Raw genomic sequence first — 18,087 nt, 5'->3', positions numbered from 1 at the left:
TGAATCTTTTTTTTTTTTCAAATGTAGGTATTGAGATCTATCAATCACCATTAATTACAATTTAATTCATCGATTAGTTTTTGTTGATTTTTGTTTTTTTCCAAAATCGGTTGTGTCACGATAACTGAAAAATATGTTCTGAATTGATTGAAAGATTGCTTAAAAAATTTGTTTGGATGTCCCTTTGACCGAGTTCGAAGATGAAAGTGATAGCAATAATCATTATTTGGATTTATTTGAAAAATGCGAGAGCGCGCGCACAGATCTTGTTCTCTAAAAATATCTTATTCTGACGTTTAATGACAGTCTAAGTCATTTCCAAGCAAAATTAGAGAATCGAAAAATCAATCAATCACAAAGCTTTCGTTTGAAAAATGTACAAAGATTTCCTTGGCAAAAATATCGAAAAACAATTTCCTTATGTTTTTCAAGCTTCCCACCTTTGCGGCCATTCTCCCGCCATTTTGTTTTTCCCCCACTTTTGCTAAAAATCTTCCCAACCTTCCGTGTCATCATCTAAACCTCAAAACTACTGCCAAACAACAATGATTTGTCAATCATGAGCCAAAATTAATAGGAAATTAAACTCATTACCACCTCAGTGAGTTTTCAGGTGAGTTCAGTTTCTTATCTCTGCGTCTTCCACCCTCGGGTCGCCCTTGACATCTTCGGGAAACTCCAAAAACACATGAAACGTGAGAATTAACCTGACTACGTGTCACAAGTGGCGATAAACCCAGGAATTTACGTAAAACATGTAGTGAATATATGAAGCAAAGTAAGAGGCCACAAATTTTAATTGATTCTATTCTTCAATACTTCATTTTTTAATCCATATTAATTCAAGTGATTTCGACAACTGAGGAAAAACAATCATCTTCAACCACTTTCTTAAAGGGATTTCCTCTTCAATAAAAAAATATAGAATGAGCTGTTGAATGTTTCTATATTGTTGAGGGTTTTTAGTTTTTTTTTGCAATCGAAAGGAGAAAAAGTGGTTTTGTTTTTATAATTTTGATTACAAATTAAGAAATGGGTATATTTAGAATAATTCTCGATTTTTTATTAGAATTTCTTCGACTTTTTTTAGATGAAAAACATCACACAATAGTCTATGACTAATTTTTAGACGAAATTTCAAAAGACATTTGTCATAAGAATTTTTCATAGCTAAAAAATTGAGTTTATCGTTTTATTTTATTATGTAGACATTTCAAAAAATGAATAAAATCCAGAAAAATGACCTTCATTTTTATGATTTATTGAGCATTGATTAGTAGAAATTAAATTCAGTAGCGAAGTGGTAAAACGGTTTAAGTCGACTCATCTCCCAGTTGAGTTTTTGAGGAATATTTTCGAATCTAAGGAAGATAGCGCAATTTTCGTTATAACCTTTTTTGTAGAGCCGATTGAGAGCTACAACAAATGTAATTACAAAAATTTCGGTATCTCCCTTAGATTCGGAAATATTCCTCAAAAACTCAACTGGGAGATAAGTCAACTTAAACCGTTTTAGCACTTCGCTACTGAATTAATGATTGTTCTCATCTCCATGATATTACTCAATATAAGAAAGGTCAGGGGATATTGGAGCAATAATTACGATGTTGGTTAAATTGTCGTAGTGCAACGTTTCGCAAGATTATTTTAGCTTCATCAGGCTCTGGAAAGCAAATTTGCAAACAAAAATATGAACAAATCATTAACTAATTGTTGAAATTTTTTGCTTATATTTTTATTTGCAACTTTGTTTTCCAGAGCCTGATAAAGCTAACATAATTTAGCAAAACGTCGCACTATGATAATTTAATGAACTTCGTAATTATTTTTCCAATATCCCCTGACGTTTTTTATGTAGAAATTAAATCTTCTGAATATCATAACCCAGCACAGAACTTAATTCCGAGGTGAAGACATGAAACAAGATGTGTCACTCAAATCTGAAAATTAATTTTTGGCCTATATCTCGGAATGCAAAGGAGATAAAGGGATTGTTAAAAATAACCTTCAAAATTACCTTGTTTGGTGAGGAACTAGGTATAGGGTGGATGTGGGAGAAAAACGTGGAGGGAGATGCTGGAAAATTAATTGTGACACTGATTATAAAAATATCACTATTTATTGTGGGATCGAGCCACGTCGTTAATTATTATACTCTTTGGTAATTGATTGTCAAATTTGTCACTGTTGATAGTCTTATTTCACTGATAATTGTCTCTGAATTTACTACGGTTGACTCACAGAATTTAAATGAATTTTAACTGACAAAACTGAGGTGATGTACTGAACTAAAAGTTGATCTTACAAAGACTGGTGATGTACTTGGCTACTAGGTGAGGTTCAAAATGCTACTGTACTTGGTGAGGTGCGATGTAAGACTAAATTTGGGGGTTTTCACGATCGTCTGACCGCTCAACCGAAGGTTCCCGATGGTCTTCGAGCTGAATGTTCTGGAATTTTAGTTGCGTTTCTAACAAACCTTTTTTGTAGATCTCATTCTTTCCTACAAGAAAGGTCCTTACTAAGAAATCGATATTTTGCTTCAATCCTGAGATATTGTAATAAAAATGATTGGCAACTGAATCCGGAGATAATTGTCTCAATCAATATCTCTGAATATACGGTAGATAGAAAAATTTTTATAAGAGCTTTTTCGTAGATCTCATTCTGCTCTACAAAAAAGATAGATACAAAAATTCTCTATTCCCTTTAGATTTCGAGATATTTGTGAAAAACTAATCTTTTGGGAGGACAAAATTTTCTTTTTCTCTGCATTTTACCTCTAAGTTTGTGAGAGCACCAAGAGTAAAAATATGTTTTTGATAGGAAATTTTCTGAACTTTCCGATGAAAAAAACAAAAAAAGAAAAAGGGTGGGGAACGATGCAAAATTACCGTTTGAAACTTTCTTTTTGAGTTTTCCATGCCAAAATGCATAGATACGTAAAAAACAATATTTTTTTCGAAAAGCTGAGAAAATTTTCAACAAAACCTATGGGTTTAAATTTTTTTTTGTTATTCTTAGTGGCTCGTAATTAGAATTCAAGAAAAAAGTTTTTAGAAAAAAAAAATCAAATCTTTAATATCACCGCCAATAATTGAGTTAGAGAGCTCCGTCTGCGGTCATTTTTCTCCTTTTAAACTATACTTTTCGATAAACAATAGAAAAAAAAATTTAAATTTTCCGGCAATTTTTCGTATACAACATTCGCGGATTCACGAATATGCATAAATATAACTAAGTAGGGCTTCTTGAAAATCTTCATTATTTGGGTTTTTGAAATTTTTTTCTCAAAATTCAGTAACGAAGCGGCAGGGTTGGGCATCTGTCGATAACCGCAGTTTTTTACATGACATTCTAAAAAACCCATAATTTACGTAATAGATGTAAAAAATGTAAAAAAAACAGCCGACGTTATCTTTTATCGTAAACCGTGAAGCTTCGCGAAGATTATACCTCGCGAGGGTGATAAAAGTCACGGGGTTCATACCTCGCCAGGGTCATACGTTTCGAGGGTCACACCTCATAAGGGTCATACCGTGTAAGGGATGAATTTTACAAGGGTCAATCTCATTATTTATTGCTTTCTATTGGATTCGTCGCATCATTATCTTTTGTCTTGACCCTAACTTGTTTCATTCAGCATTATTAAATGACAAAACTAATTCAATTGTCTTTGGTAGCTTTTTTGAACTCTTCAGAACAAAATGGTTTTTTTCAGGTCCAACTGGGCTTTTCCGGAGCTCCAAATAATAAAGTAGATAATCCCATAAAGCTCAATAGATAATGATATTCACTTTCTCACAATGGGGATGACTTGTGACTTTGGTCTTTTACAACATTTGACCCTCGTGAAATTTAGCCTTTATGAGGTATGAGGCTCATGTTTATGACTTTCCTAAAATGCCGTAAATCGTACCACGTGATGTAATAATACATTATGTCACCAAGTGATGAGAGTATTTTCTGACGAATGTGGCTTTCTAATTCGAGCCGAAGACGAGGATTTTAATCACATGGGTAAGAAAATTGTTTTATCGCCCTGCGACATATAATATTTTATGTCTCTAAACCCGGACACCGCCATTTTACTGAAGGAATCGATGTTAGAATCGCGGTTTGACGGTTCTAGGGACATAAAATAATATTTTATGCCCCAAGTACCGAGAACCGCGTTCTAACCGAACAGAGCGGAGTTAAAATTCGCGCTTTATCTGTCCTCGGGACATAATATACTATTTTTTATTATATTTATGTGTCCAATACTGCGTCTTCATCAATCGAAATAAAATCAAACATTCTAGTAACCGAAAATTGCAAGTTTTTCTATGTAATGTAAAAAATGTAAAAAACCCGTCGAGGTAATTTGCGTAAATTACGTCGGTAAAAAACGGTTTAATTTACCAACGTAATTTACACGCCCAACCGTGCGAAGCAGTAAACCGGTTTAAGTCGATTTAGCCCTTAGTTCAGTTTTCGAGAAATATCTCCGAATCTAAGGCAGATAACAAAATTTTCGTAATAACCTTTTTGTGTAGAGTTAATTGAGGGCTATAAAAAAGGTAGTGACAAAATACTATATTGTATTACTAGCAGGGTGGGGCGTGTAAATTACACCGTTTTTTACCGACGTAATTTACGTAAATTACCTCGACGGATTTTTTAATATTTTTTACGTTACTTCGAAAAGGTATCCGGTGAATTCATCCCACAAACTCATCCCATGGCATTTCATCCCAAAACAAATTCATCCCAAGATGACAGACAACCCAGAATGTGAAATATTTGGATTCATCGGATTTGTTATTCATCGGATTACCAGGGTATTGAATTTCGGGCAAATATGATGCTGGACGTGTTGTGAAATATTTGGAGAATGTTGCTCAAAATGTTGACTTTTAATTTGACCTTTGTTATGATTATAATGGACGATAGTTAAAATGAATAATTTATTTCCAGTGGGTTACTTCGAATGTTTCGTATTAACCGTTTATCAATTTCGTAAGTGACATGGTATGGTATTGTCACGCATTCGACATGGTTTATTATTGTCGCCTATTTGATGAATATTTGTTGTGATGAATGAAGACTTTTTTAATGGTTTCTCTTGGAATGTTTTCCATAGATCCGATGATCGGTGTTGTGATGAAGATTGTGTAGAAATGGTGACGTATTTAATTGCTTTCCATGTTTTGTTTAGTGTGTTTGCTTTTTTTGCGAATAAAGATTTCATTCTCTTCCTCCCCCCCTATTTTTTCTTGTTGACGTTGAAAATTTCATTAGAATTTGAATTGTGGGATGAATTTTTCATGGGATAAATTTGTTTTGGGATGAAATTGTTTGGGATGAGTTGTCCGGGATGAATTCACCTAGAACCTTTCGAAAAGCTCGCAATTTTCGGTCACTAGAATGTTTCATTTTATTCCGACTGACGAAGACGCAGTATTGGACACATAAATATCATAAAAAATAGTAAATAGTATAAAATGGAATTGATCAAAAAATGATTTTTTGTGCCAAACATGCGAAGCGTGCATCGCGATTGAAAATTATTATTGCAAAAATAAATTTGGTCTTTTAAAAAAAAATTTATTCTCTGTGCAAGCAAGGAATGTAATTTCTATTAATGTCTCACTGACATGCCTCGATGGGAGGATTAAGATTATTACTAACGTGTGGCTCAAATACGACCCTGGCATATGAGACAAAATATTATATAATAAAAAACTCCAGTGTAACTTTTTTTGAAGCCAATCTATTCAGCGTATTGTGTCATTAGGTTTTTTATAAATGATGATAACATACATCAAAGATATTACGATAATACTATATTATATTATATTCCATACTATACTATATTATAATACATGAGCAATATATAATGGTATATGTAGTATAACACAATATCGTGTACTCATTGTATGTTATTATTGTTATCAGTTTATTATTCAATTTTTTTTATTATCTACATTATATTTTATAATACATATAGTACTCTATTATATATTGAATATTATACATAGTTTATATAATATAGTATAATATAGAATATAATATAACATAGCATTATCGTAATATCTTTAATGTATGCTATCATCATTGATAAAAAATCTAATGACACAATACGCCGAATAGATTTGTTTCAAAAAACGTAACACTAGATATGTATTATATATATAAAAAAATACAATACATTCCTGAGACTTTTCTTTCGGAAAACTTGATATTAAGTATAATCGGGCGAGGAGGAAATGTAGGAGGTGAAGCGGAGGGGTTTCTATTGTTTTCCTGCAGAAAACCAATGGCTGAACAAAAAAAATTTTCCCATTCGGATTCAAAATTCAGGCAATATTAGGGAGTATCTCCGGTTAAAAATTATTTTTGGAACTAATCAAATTTATTTGTATCTGTTCCATGCATTGAATGGTTTTTAGATTGTTTTTTTTTTTAATAAATGAAAAAATATTAATCCATGTGAAAAAGTAGCAACATCGTCGGTAGTTTTTTTTTTACCAGGAGCTGGTACCACTGGCTCGAGGGAGCTCCAATCACAACGCTTCATCGCTCTCTCTCAAGAGATGTTTAAATTGACCGCGCTACCCCCACCCGATCGGTACTTGGGACGATGCTGCTCGTTTGGGCTTCGTGCGCACAAATTTCATTTTTCAGTACTTTTTTCGCTATTATTAATAAACAATGCTCCTAGGCGGCAATCTTTCTCACTCAAAAAATCATTGATCACATGTTCTAAATGTGTCTAAAGTTTCATGACTTTGGCTGCATTTTTTCCTTGGGTTTTGCAATTTTTTTGGTGATTTCCATAAGATCGCGGGTTAAATGACCACTTTTTCAAAAATTCATAATAAATTAACCATGCTCCCCAGCAGTCTGAAATTTTGCACACGCCTTTTCCATCATTTAAAGAATACGTAAAAAAACAAAAAAATGTCTGCTTTTTTCCAACCTTCCCAGCTCGCCCGATTATCCTTAACTTCAGAAATTTAATATAACACTATTCACTACAATTGACATACATTGAGCCCCATGGAGTAGGACATACGCGGGCAGAGCGCGCGGACTAATCTAGTGTGACAAAAAAATCAAAATTATGGCTAATAATGTGGGTTTTGGCTAAACATCTTTAATTTCGTTTGACCGCTCGGCTACAATGAGAAAAAAATTCTTCTTTCGTTTCAGCCTTCTCCACCACCCCCTAGATGGCAAGCTAACACCCCCACTCGAAAAAATGTGTGAGAACGTGAACAGCAACCCTTTCGCCGGCCTCTTCTCAACTTCCACCGAAGCAGAATCCTTCTCCCAAGCTCAAAACCCACCGAATCCCCCTTCCTTATCTCTCCCAAATGGCCTCGACCCCCCCACAACCTCCCCAGACCCCTCCTGCACCTCCTCCGCCCTCGACAAACACATTCAATCCATCTTCGGGCTTTTACTAACCAAGAGAACCCCACAAACTCGCTCCCAACTCATCTCAATCGACGCAGAAACGATAGACGATGGACTTTTCGAGCGTCTGACCTTCCCAGACATCGAATCGAAACTCGTTCCCCCCTTGGGGACAAAAGGGGTCACCCTAGACCCCCACTTCGTCCAACCGGAGATAATTCCTTATCTGTTTGAGTGCTGGAGTCGACTCCAGAGACTAAAACATCAAGAAAAAGACGATTCAGGGATCAATGATGTCATTAGCCTGGAGAATGTCGTCCTGAGGTCAGTGGGGACTGCCCTAGAGGCTCCAGACATCTTCCAGGAACAGGACATACATCGACAGTACCTGGAGCTCTTCGTGGACTCGTCTGAAGCCTCGAATGTGAATCTATTCACTGAGAATGTTGTTAATATGATTAAGAATGATGAGGAGAGTGATGATCAGGTGCTTCTTGGGGCCTTCGGACCAATGCTGAATATCATTCATAAGGTGAGTGATAGATTGTTAGAATGCATTTTGCATTCAACAAAGAGAACAAAAGTTTTTAGATTGTCATAAGAATCTCTCAATTTCAGAATTTTGTTTCAATCTGAAATCTAGCGAGCAAAAAATCCGGAAAATAAGTGAAATTTTCCTTTTTTACTTCTGAATGGATGGATTGTATTCGGTAAATCACATTGCATATAGTATAGTTATTTTTGCTAACAAATTAGCAATATGCTTCCGAATGGGTTTTTGCTCATAATTTTCTTCTATGTATCATGTATTATTCATTGCTTATTTCATTTTATTGAATTGAATAAGATTTTTTTAAAACTAATTTTGTCAGATTTTCAACTTAATTGAATGTTATCAGCATCATTATTCTTATTATTCCTTTCTTCTATACAACCGATAGTCTTTTTTACGGTTTTATCTCTCCTCTCGACCCTTCGATAAAACGTTAATAGAACAATTTTACTTATACATTATTATTATTACATAATTATAGTACGATAAAATTTTTCATCGCTGATTTGAATTCTTTGCTATTTTTTTATGTATTCTATGAAAATATGAGGATAGGACTTGAATTTATGGGTATTGGTTCATTATTCGAAAAAATATATCAATTTAAAAATTTTCCGTAAACATTGAAAAATTCAAAATTCTGTTTTCATTTTGATCTCGGTTCTCTTCCTCTTTTCACTTTCTTCCATCAGAATTAGATAATAGAAAGGAAATACATTAGATAATAGAACGAAAATACATAGGTTTTTCTTCATTATTAAAAAAAAAACATTTTAAAATTGAAAAATCGATTTTTAAAATTTATTTCTGATTTTCCTTACCTACATTTTCCGTATTTCCTGCTTCTATGAATGGAACACGATCGCAGAAATTAAACATGTTAATCTTTCTCATTTTTTAAGTAGAAAAAACAATTTGAAAAATTTCAAAAAGACAGAAAAATAGATTTTTTCATTTTACTGATATTGATTGATGATGATCGATCTCTCTTTGCAATTTCCTTTTTCGATTTCAGTGAAATGAGATCAAAAGGATGTAAAATGTTCATATTGGTTCACATTTTCAGATCATTGGTACTAGTTAATTTAAAGAAAAAGAAAGAAATGAAAAATTTTAATTATGATTATAGAAAATTGTTTGTCGATCTGTATTCTCACGTGATTTATCGGCAATTCCTCTTCATTCAATGTTGTAACTTGTTAATTAAGGAACAAAAATTTATATAATAACAATAAGAATGAATAAAATTAAATTAATCTAATTGTGAAGACGGAAATGGGAAGAAAATAAAATAAAATTGCACAGTATAAATTAATCTAGCGACGAGCGCGGAGCGCCCGTTTGCTAGTACCTGAATGAATTTGAAATATCACATTTGAATCATCATAACAATTAAATCAATCAATATAGCTATCGTCATCATTTTTTAACTGCGACTTAATGGCAATAAAACAAACATTTTGAGCTATGATTGAATTCATTTGAAGCGTGATATTCCAAGATATCCCCGGAACTCTGATTTTCAAAAACTACAAAATTTTTGCAAATTTTTAAATAAATCAAAATAACGATTATTGCTATCGCCTTCATCTTCGAACTTGATCAAAAGGACACCCAAACAAATTTTTTAAACCGTCATTCAATCAATTCAGAACATTTTCTTTAGTTATCGTGGGACAACCGACTTTCAAAGAAAATCGAAAATTTAAAAAACTAAGAGGAATGATTTAATTCAATGGATTCATTAGCGAAGAACGAAAGGAAAACATTACCACACTTTCAGAATTTTTGGATCATTATGGGTCGATATAACACAAAAAAATCCAAAACTTAAATTTGAACAATTCCAATGCTTTCATCCAAAAGCAAAAATACACATAGACATCATATTACATTACTTGATAACCGGAAGAGAGGCTTCAAAAATCGTTACACTGCATTTTTTCAAGTGGATGAATAAAGAAAAGGAAATTGGTCGGAAAGTTGTTGGTTCGACTGAAAATGGGTCACCCCCACCTTGAAAAATTCAACAAATTAACAATTCCATTTCTGCTCTCCTTCCCCATCAGGAAGCAGCTGATTCCAATCTTCTGGTCTTCAGGCAGCACTGGTTCAACGTTCTCCAGGTGTTCTCAAACGTGGAATCCCTCGCTAAGCTACTAATTCGTCATTGCACACCGATCGCTGATCACGGCTCTGCCTTTTCCGACACAATTTTCGGGGCCCTGTTGTCTCTGAGCTGTTTGCCAAAGAGCTACGGTGGTCCCTATGACTTCTTCGATAAACCACTGGTGCAACAACCTGGCAGCGTTGAAGGAAACATCTGGACCGCCTTGGATGCTCTCAGTGAGAATCTTCACAAGATTTTTCATTCATTGCTGAAGTGCTCACCGGAGACGAGGCACTTGACTCTAAAGTGGATTGCCAGGTGCTTAAAAGCCAATTCGGCTAGGGGGAAGATCTGGAATACTCAGGGCAATGTTGGGGGAGCTCTCACTGCTTCTGATGGATTCATGCTGAATTTGGGAAATGTTTTGCTGAGACTCTGTCAACCTTTTTGTTTGAAGTAAGTAGAAAGAGAAACGATTGGATTAACAAAAATCTTTGACATCATTTCATCTCATTTCATTTTTATTTGATTATTTCATACTAGGGGGCGTACCCCCTGCTCGCTCCGCTCGCCAACCCCCATATGACCCACATATGACCCCCATAATCCTTATTTTGCCTCTTGTGACCCTTATTTTGACCCTTGTCACTCTTCAATGTGAACGCTTAATTTCAAGTACCAAATTTTCATCACTATAGAGAGACAGCTCCAACAGCACATGGCCAATTGCAGGATCAAAATCAAATAGACATAAAGTATAATAATGAAATTAATAAAATCAACAATACAATTACATTACGTTAACAGGGATTTTTTCTCACAGGCACAATATTGTCTTGAGAAAATGACCTGTCACACAGTGGAGTCTCTAGATTTTTTGATACACTTGATGTTTAGCGTAAAAGGAGTACGAATAAACCCAAGTTGAATCGTTGAGTGTAACGAGGAAAAATGAATTCTAAAATTTAAAAAATCATCATTGATAACTTTTTCCATGAATTCTAACTTTGATGAGTTGAAGAAATTGATCTGACGGATTCTTCTTTTAATTATTTTTTAAAATAATAGTCTGTCGTTTGACTAGCGTATTTTGGCGTAACACATCATTTAGGGCACGCAGAATCATAAATGATTTATTATTATTAGTATTTATTGAAAAACAATTTCAATTAGTTATTTATAACCAACGAATGTTTAAAAAAATTATTCTGTGCAAAAGGTAATTAGAATGACACTGAATATTCATGATTTTTTTCAAATTTTTCTCGCGCAATTGAATTGACAAATTTGATGATTAAAAATGATTGAATCTATAATATGGTCTGTACCAAACTGTAATATACTTTGGCTGTTTTTTCTCCAATGAAATGCTTTCCCATGTTTGTAGTTGAACATCAGAGCTTTCATTTGAACCTCATTTGGCACGAAATTTTCGGACATTTTACAATGATTTTATATCATTTAAACTTTGCAGGTCCGAAATTGAATTTTGATATTGAACCGTTCGGAAACAATTTAAATATCTGAAAAAAAATAGAAAGTCTACTTTTGGAGGAAGATTGATGAAATAATTAGGAAATTGCAATTTTTGAAAACTGCGAGCATTTTATATAAATAATTTATAAACAATCAATTTTCCACCATAAAAGTCACTTGTACGAAATCGTAGCAAATTTATTCATATGCCAAATTTTGCCACAAATCGATTTCATGCTCAAAAAAGTAAGGTATCCGAAAGTTTAAACAATTTCAATTATTTATTTACAAGCAACGAATGTTTACAAAAATAGGAGGCATAAATAACAAGGGAAACCCTGTGAAGTGACAATTAAATATTATTGTATATTTATTTCATCCAAAAATCCCATGATGCACACTTTATGGTTTAAAAAAATAATCCAGCAATGATAATAATTAGTGTAGAATGTAATTAGAATGACGCTGAATATTCATGATTTTTTTTTCAAATTTTTCTCACGCAATTCAATTGAAATCTCTCAAATTTGATGACTGAAAACGGTTGAATCTATAGTGTCGTCTGTACCAAACTGTAAAAATACTTTTATATTCTTAAATTTTTGTCGTGCGTTGTATATTAACAAACTCCTTAACTTACCAGACAAATGGTCATGAGAACCTTTTCGAGCTTCACAAAAACCCTTGCACCTGCCTCAAATTCTCAAACCCCCCCAAAAACGAAATCTCAAAATCAGATTACTTCAACTACTTTCCTTTATTTAAAAATCACTCTTTTCTTTTCCTCAGATATACCGACCCAAAAATCCTGAAAATCGACCCGACCTATTGTGCAGCTGAGCCTCTGAACGAGGAGGACTCAAAGACTCGAGGAGTCCACATGGAGGGAATGAGCAGAGAGACCTGCCTGATCCCCCCCTCGGAGAACGAAACCAGACCAGTAGCGAAGACCTTCACCTTCGTCACCGAGTGTTTCTTCCTGACTCATTGTTCCCTGGACCTGGGGTACAGAGTGGTCCTGGAGAAGCTGATGAAGACGAACCAAGACCTCAGCAGGATTCAGCGAGTCTACAACGACGCCCAGTCTGGAGGCTCCTCAGAGGTTTTCGACGTCATAACTCAACGAATGGAGATGGAGATGACCAAGTATCTGTCCTTGAGAGCTAGCCTACTTGCTCCAGAGATGCTGAAGCTCCTGGCCAAGTTCCATGCTGCCACTGCCCACTGGCTCATGCAGGTCAACGTCAATCTAGCCCTGGATGAAAACCAGGGGACATTCGCACCGATGAAGCCCCTGAAAATCACATTCCCACTCCCTGAGACTGTTCCAGACACTTTGAAGTGTATCCCTGAGTTCGTGGTGGAGAACACCATGAGGTTCGTGTGTTTCTTGAGGAGATTGAGTCCAAATACCTTCGAGGAACACGGCGCGGATTTTCTGGAGCCCATCCTGACGGAAATTGTGGGACTGATGGAGTCCCCACAGAGGCTCTATAATCCGCACTTGAGGGCGCATTTGGCTGAGGGGCTGGAGGCACTTCTGCCGACTCAAGAGGATGGCAATAATCACCTGCAGGCGACACTCGGGACATTCCACAGGCAGCAGCTGTTTGTTCAACATCCGCATAGAAAAGAAATTGTCCGGAATTTGCTACAGGTATTTTTTCAAGTTTTGAGAGTTTTCAGTGCTGCAGGTTCTTTTCTACGGAATAGAAAATTATTATTGTTATCAGTACTCCATGATAAACAATACTCCTGAGAGAGCCTCATGGTCTCTAATCAACAAAAACATTTCAGTCTTCTCATTAATTTGATCTTCATTAGAACCATCAGTTGAGATTTTTATTTATTCTGTTGCAGGTGTTTGTTAGTATAGAAATGACAGGACAGAGTGTCCAATTCGAGCAGAAGTTCAACTATCGCAGGCCAATGTACATTGTGATGGATTATTTATGGAAAATAGAGGAGCACAGAAGGAATTTCAAAAGATTGGCAATCGAGGCTGAGGACAATATGGAGACAGTTCAGCCCCCACTTTTCCTCAGGTTTATTAATTTATTAATGAATGATGCTGTTTTCCTGCTGGACGAAGCGCTGAGTAACATGGCAAAGCTAAAGACGATGTTGAATGCGAGGGAGAACGGGGAATGGGACAAATTGCCACAGCACGAGAGGGATCAACAAGTTGGGTATCTCCAACACATTGGCATGACTGCACGATTCGATAATATTTTGGGGAGGGAAACCATTGCCACGCTCAAGATGCTCACTTGTGAGATCAAATCCATCTTCTGTCACAGTACTATGGTCGACAGAATCGCCTCCATGCTGAATTATTTATTGCTGCAACTGGTGGGACCTAACAAAAGGAATTTGAAGGTAGTTAGAGACTTGTTAAAATTAATATTTCTTGCAGTTGGTGGGGTGGGGGTTGAGACTGATGATGATTCGAGAAATTTTTAGGGGCAAATACTGATTAGGGATATTAAAGTATCTTCTATAGTTTGGTACAGACCACACTATAGATTCAATCATCAAATTTGTCAATTAAATTGCGTCAGATAAATTTGAAAATAATCGTGAATATTTAGCGTCATTCAAATTGCATTTTGCACAGAATTATTATTCGGTGTTTATCCAAATAAATGATTTTTATGGTGGAAAAGTGATTGCTTATAAATAATTTCAGTAGCGAAGTGGTAAAATGGTACAAGTCAATTTTGACTATCGATCAGTTTTCAATGAATATCTCGGGATCTAAGGGAGATAGCAGAATTGTTGTTATAACCTTTTTTGTAAAGCTGATTGAGTGCTACATCAAATGTAATTACAAAAATTTCGCTATCTCCCTTAGATTCGGAAACATTCCTCAAAAACTCAACTGGGAGATAAGTCGACTCAAACCGTTTTACCACTTCGCTACAGATTTGTAGAAAATGCTCGTAATTTTCAAACATTGCAATTTTTTAATTATTTCATAAATCTTCCAAAAGTAGATTTTCGAATTTTTTTTAGGCTTAAAGTAGCTTTCTAACCGTTCAGTATCGAGATTCAAATTAGTAGCGAAGCGGTAAAACGGTTTAAGTACATTTTGACTATTGGCCAGTTTTCAATGAATATCTCGCAATCTGAAGGAAATGGCAAAATTTTTGCCATGAACTTTTTTATAGTTTTCAATTCGCTCTATAAAAAAAGGTCATTACAAAAACTTAATTATCTCCCGTAGATTTGGAGATATTCCTCGAAAACTCAGCTGTTGTCAAAAATTGGGTTAAAATGATTCTAGAGAGTCAAAATCGTCCAGATTTTATGTTCCTCTAGATTAGGTTTGTATGACCTTTTTCCATCTACGCGATAACTTGAAAAGGAAATCTAGAAAAATTGTAGGAAAATTCATAGAGAATCCAACATTGATTCTAAACATCCTATATGAATTCAAAATAAATATAATTAATTACCTTTCTCGAATGAAACGCCTTAAAGAAGAACACAGAGCGTTCCACTTTGCCCGGGCCTCCCCGAGGGAAAATAGATTTTTGTATGGATAATTATGTTCAATCATCTCTGAAAATTCGGCATTCCGGGTTCTACAATTTAGGGTTACACAATTTTCTTGGTTTCCAGGTGAAAGACCAGAAGGAGTATGAGTTTAACCCAGCAAATTTAGTGCTGAACATCTGCGAAATTTACATCAATTTGGGGGAGAATGAGAATTTCACACTGGCTGTTTCACAGGATGGAAGATCCTACCGACCAGATTTATTCAAATTGGCTGATAACGTATTGGGTAAGAGATTCCGAATTAAAATATTAATGCTATCTAGTTTGCACGCTTTATTTTCTCCAAAAAATTGAAGGAGAATTCCGTTATTTTCACATCAATTTCCTAAAGTCATCTTTTTGGGAAATTTTGTGGTAAGGATGATTATTCTAAACCGAGGGGCTGGTTGCTTAGCAAATCACTTGATTTCCAGTGATTTCCAATTATTTCTGGTGATTTCTTCCTTAAGAGGGTCTGCGCTTTTCCGAGCGGTGAAAATGCCCACTTTTCCACAATTTTTATTTCACACGAAAATCAAAGTTACAATTTTTTATTATCTTTCTACTCGTGAAATAACAAAACGTTTCCTCTTCCCGGACTATCTGGAATTAATGATTGGATGATGAAGTTGACGGGCCCCAACTCTGATTTAATGATTGTACCGGGGCTGATGAGGTTCCAACACATCTGAAATAAGAAAATTCTATATTTTAGTACTCAACGAACATCTGGCACTGTCCCTTAGTGAAATAAATAGGATGAATGAAAAAAATGATGAAATATTTTGCCTTTCCGGATAAGGCCCAATTTTCTCGAGCAAATTCGACACGAAAATTTTATATAAAAATTAAAAATATTCAAGCTATTATTTTGAGGTTTCTAAGAGCAAGAGATCTGTAGATGTCAAATAGGTGGTAAAAATTTCAAATTGATTGGTGAATAATCTTTTTGAAATATCCATCGAACAGTTCTGGGAAATTCTTGGAAATTTAATTCCGAGAAAATCGCCTTTGCACTTCCGGGTGAGGCGGGTCAGTACTCCATTCATGGAGATATTATGATACAAAACAAAATCAAATACTTACACTTAATCAGCAATTCCTGCGCCATATAATGCCCCTTCTTCTTTTTCGAAAAATCCTGTTTTGCACATTTTTCGGCATTTTTGGCAACTCGTGCAATTCTTGCTGCGTCAGAGACACGCCTCTCCGAGCGATCGACTCTCTGTTTATCCCTTCGAACCACGTATCCGTCACAACGGGGACCCATTAGAATACCCATTTGCTCCATCATTCTCTGAATTGACCTAAATCCATCATTGAATATACAAACCGCCAGGTATGTTGCTATTTCCACAATTTTCGTCCCTGAATGCAGGTGCTCAGGCCTGAAGGTCCAGATCAAAGAATTCAAATTTTCATTACTATTCTGCGTGTACGCCCCTAGACACCTTACCAATAACTCATCTTTGGATAAATCTTCATATGTGGGTTTGATTGCAGCCAGTACTGTATCGGTAAGAGCTGGTTTATGACAGAATTGAACTCCATATTTTTTTTCTGATCTTTTGAACATATCAACCATAGCGTCAACTTCCATTTTTCCAGAACTTCCATTATGATTATGCGGGTAAACTTCTTCATGTTCCTTCATCCAATCATCATATTCTCTTTGAGTTATTTCCTTTTCCTCCAGTTTTTTCAACATTTTGCATCCTTGACAGAAGCTCGACTTTATTTCGACATCAACGACTTTTCCTGTCAGTTGGCCAATCAGATTTAAAACTCAAAACAATGATTGGAAGCCTCTCTTTTTCCACGTTCCATCGCCTGATACCGTCAAATGATTATCTCCGTCATTCAATTCTTGTTCTTCTTCAATCGCCGCACGTGTGACATATTTGTGTATCCCCTCCGATGCTTCATGAATAATTTTCAAACACGAGTAATATAAAGTATTACTGACACTCACTCCTAAGTTCATAAGTCCAACGAAAAGATTCAAACCTTCCAAACCCACACCAAGAAGTCGAAACACAAAAATTATGCGACGGTTTATTTCATATGCTTTGTCTATCATAGGGCTGGAAGGTACGTCTTTTTTGCCACATCGACATTGCAAAACAATACGAAATCCCAAACCACGAGTTGAACCTTTCGAAAAGTTCATGTCACCCTTACAATCTTTGCAAATCACTGCACTACTAATAGCGGAAAAAACTGTTATAAAGTTAATGAGACAATAATGGCTATTGTCGGTAATATCGAATTTTTCTGCGACTCTCTTCCGTAGTTTAGTTGCTGATGCACTTGCGAATGATGTGTTACCTACTTTGGTATACTTATTACCACAGAATTTACGTTTTTTTCTTCGCGGATTATTATTGGGACTTGACCGGGATCCTTTTCTGTCTATTATTGTTTCGAGAGTTATGCTACAAAAATCAACTACCCTGTTCGAGGGTTCGGAATAGACTGAAGTCTATTCCAAACCAAGTTATCCGGAAAATTCATTGGAAACAAATTTTAGGGTCACAGGTATGAAGATTATCGAATATCAACAGTTTTCCAGAGGAGCTCCCCTCCCCTATTATCCAATCTAGCACGTCCCCAACCGAGGGGGACCGCTGAAAAACTCTATTGTTATGCTGCAACCATAATGCACCTGCCTACCTGTACGCGCTCGGCTTTGGGGCTCTATTACTCCGTCAATATTCGGAATTTCAGAAAAAATCTTTTTCTACATTATTTTAGAATAATAATAGAATGATAAATTGTAAAAAAAATCGATTTTTCGACCCAGGAAAAAGCGAAGACCCCCTTAATTTCCAGTCGAGTGGTCCAGTGGAAATCACTTGTTTTTGAGATATTGAGCAAAAGAGTTTCACATACAAAGTTGAATATCTCCGAAACTAATGGTGCGATTCCGTTCATCTACAATGTCAAACTTTGTTATCGTAAGCCCTGAAATCATACCAATTTTCAAGTTTCTAACTCAATTATT

At 35.4% G+C, this 18,087-nt stretch overlaps 1 protein-coding gene across 1 annotated transcript in view; it reads left to right on the top strand.

Moving 5' to 3' along the window:
- Positions 1–524: 524 nt before the first annotated feature.
- LOC107036680 (ubiquitin conjugation factor E4 A) overlaps positions 525–18,087 on the top strand; it is a 20,441-nt gene continuing 2,878 nt past the window's right edge. The window contains exons 1-6 of the mRNA XM_015254796.1: positions 525–613; positions 7,198–7,936; positions 10,027–10,523; positions 12,333–13,200; positions 13,404–13,922; positions 15,168–15,330. Of these exons, the coding sequence (XP_015110282.1) occupies positions 7,247–7,936; positions 10,027–10,523; positions 12,333–13,200; positions 13,404–13,922; positions 15,168–15,330 (2,737 nt within the window). The 5' untranslated portion in view covers positions 525–613; positions 7,198–7,246. The remainder of the gene's footprint in view (positions 614–7,197; positions 7,937–10,026; positions 10,524–12,332; positions 13,201–13,403; positions 13,923–15,167; positions 15,331–18,087) is intronic.

Source organism: Diachasma alloeum, unplaced genomic scaffold (genome assembly GCF_001412515.2).
Source record: "Diachasma alloeum isolate Michigan unplaced genomic scaffold, Dall2.0 Dall_scaffold_00210, whole genome shotgun sequence".
In the NCBI taxonomy this organism is placed as follows: Eukaryota; Metazoa; Arthropoda; class Insecta; order Hymenoptera; family Braconidae; genus Diachasma; species Diachasma alloeum.
The sequence above is the reverse complement of the archived record's forward strand: the minus strand, read 5'-3'. Positions and strand labels throughout refer to the sequence as shown.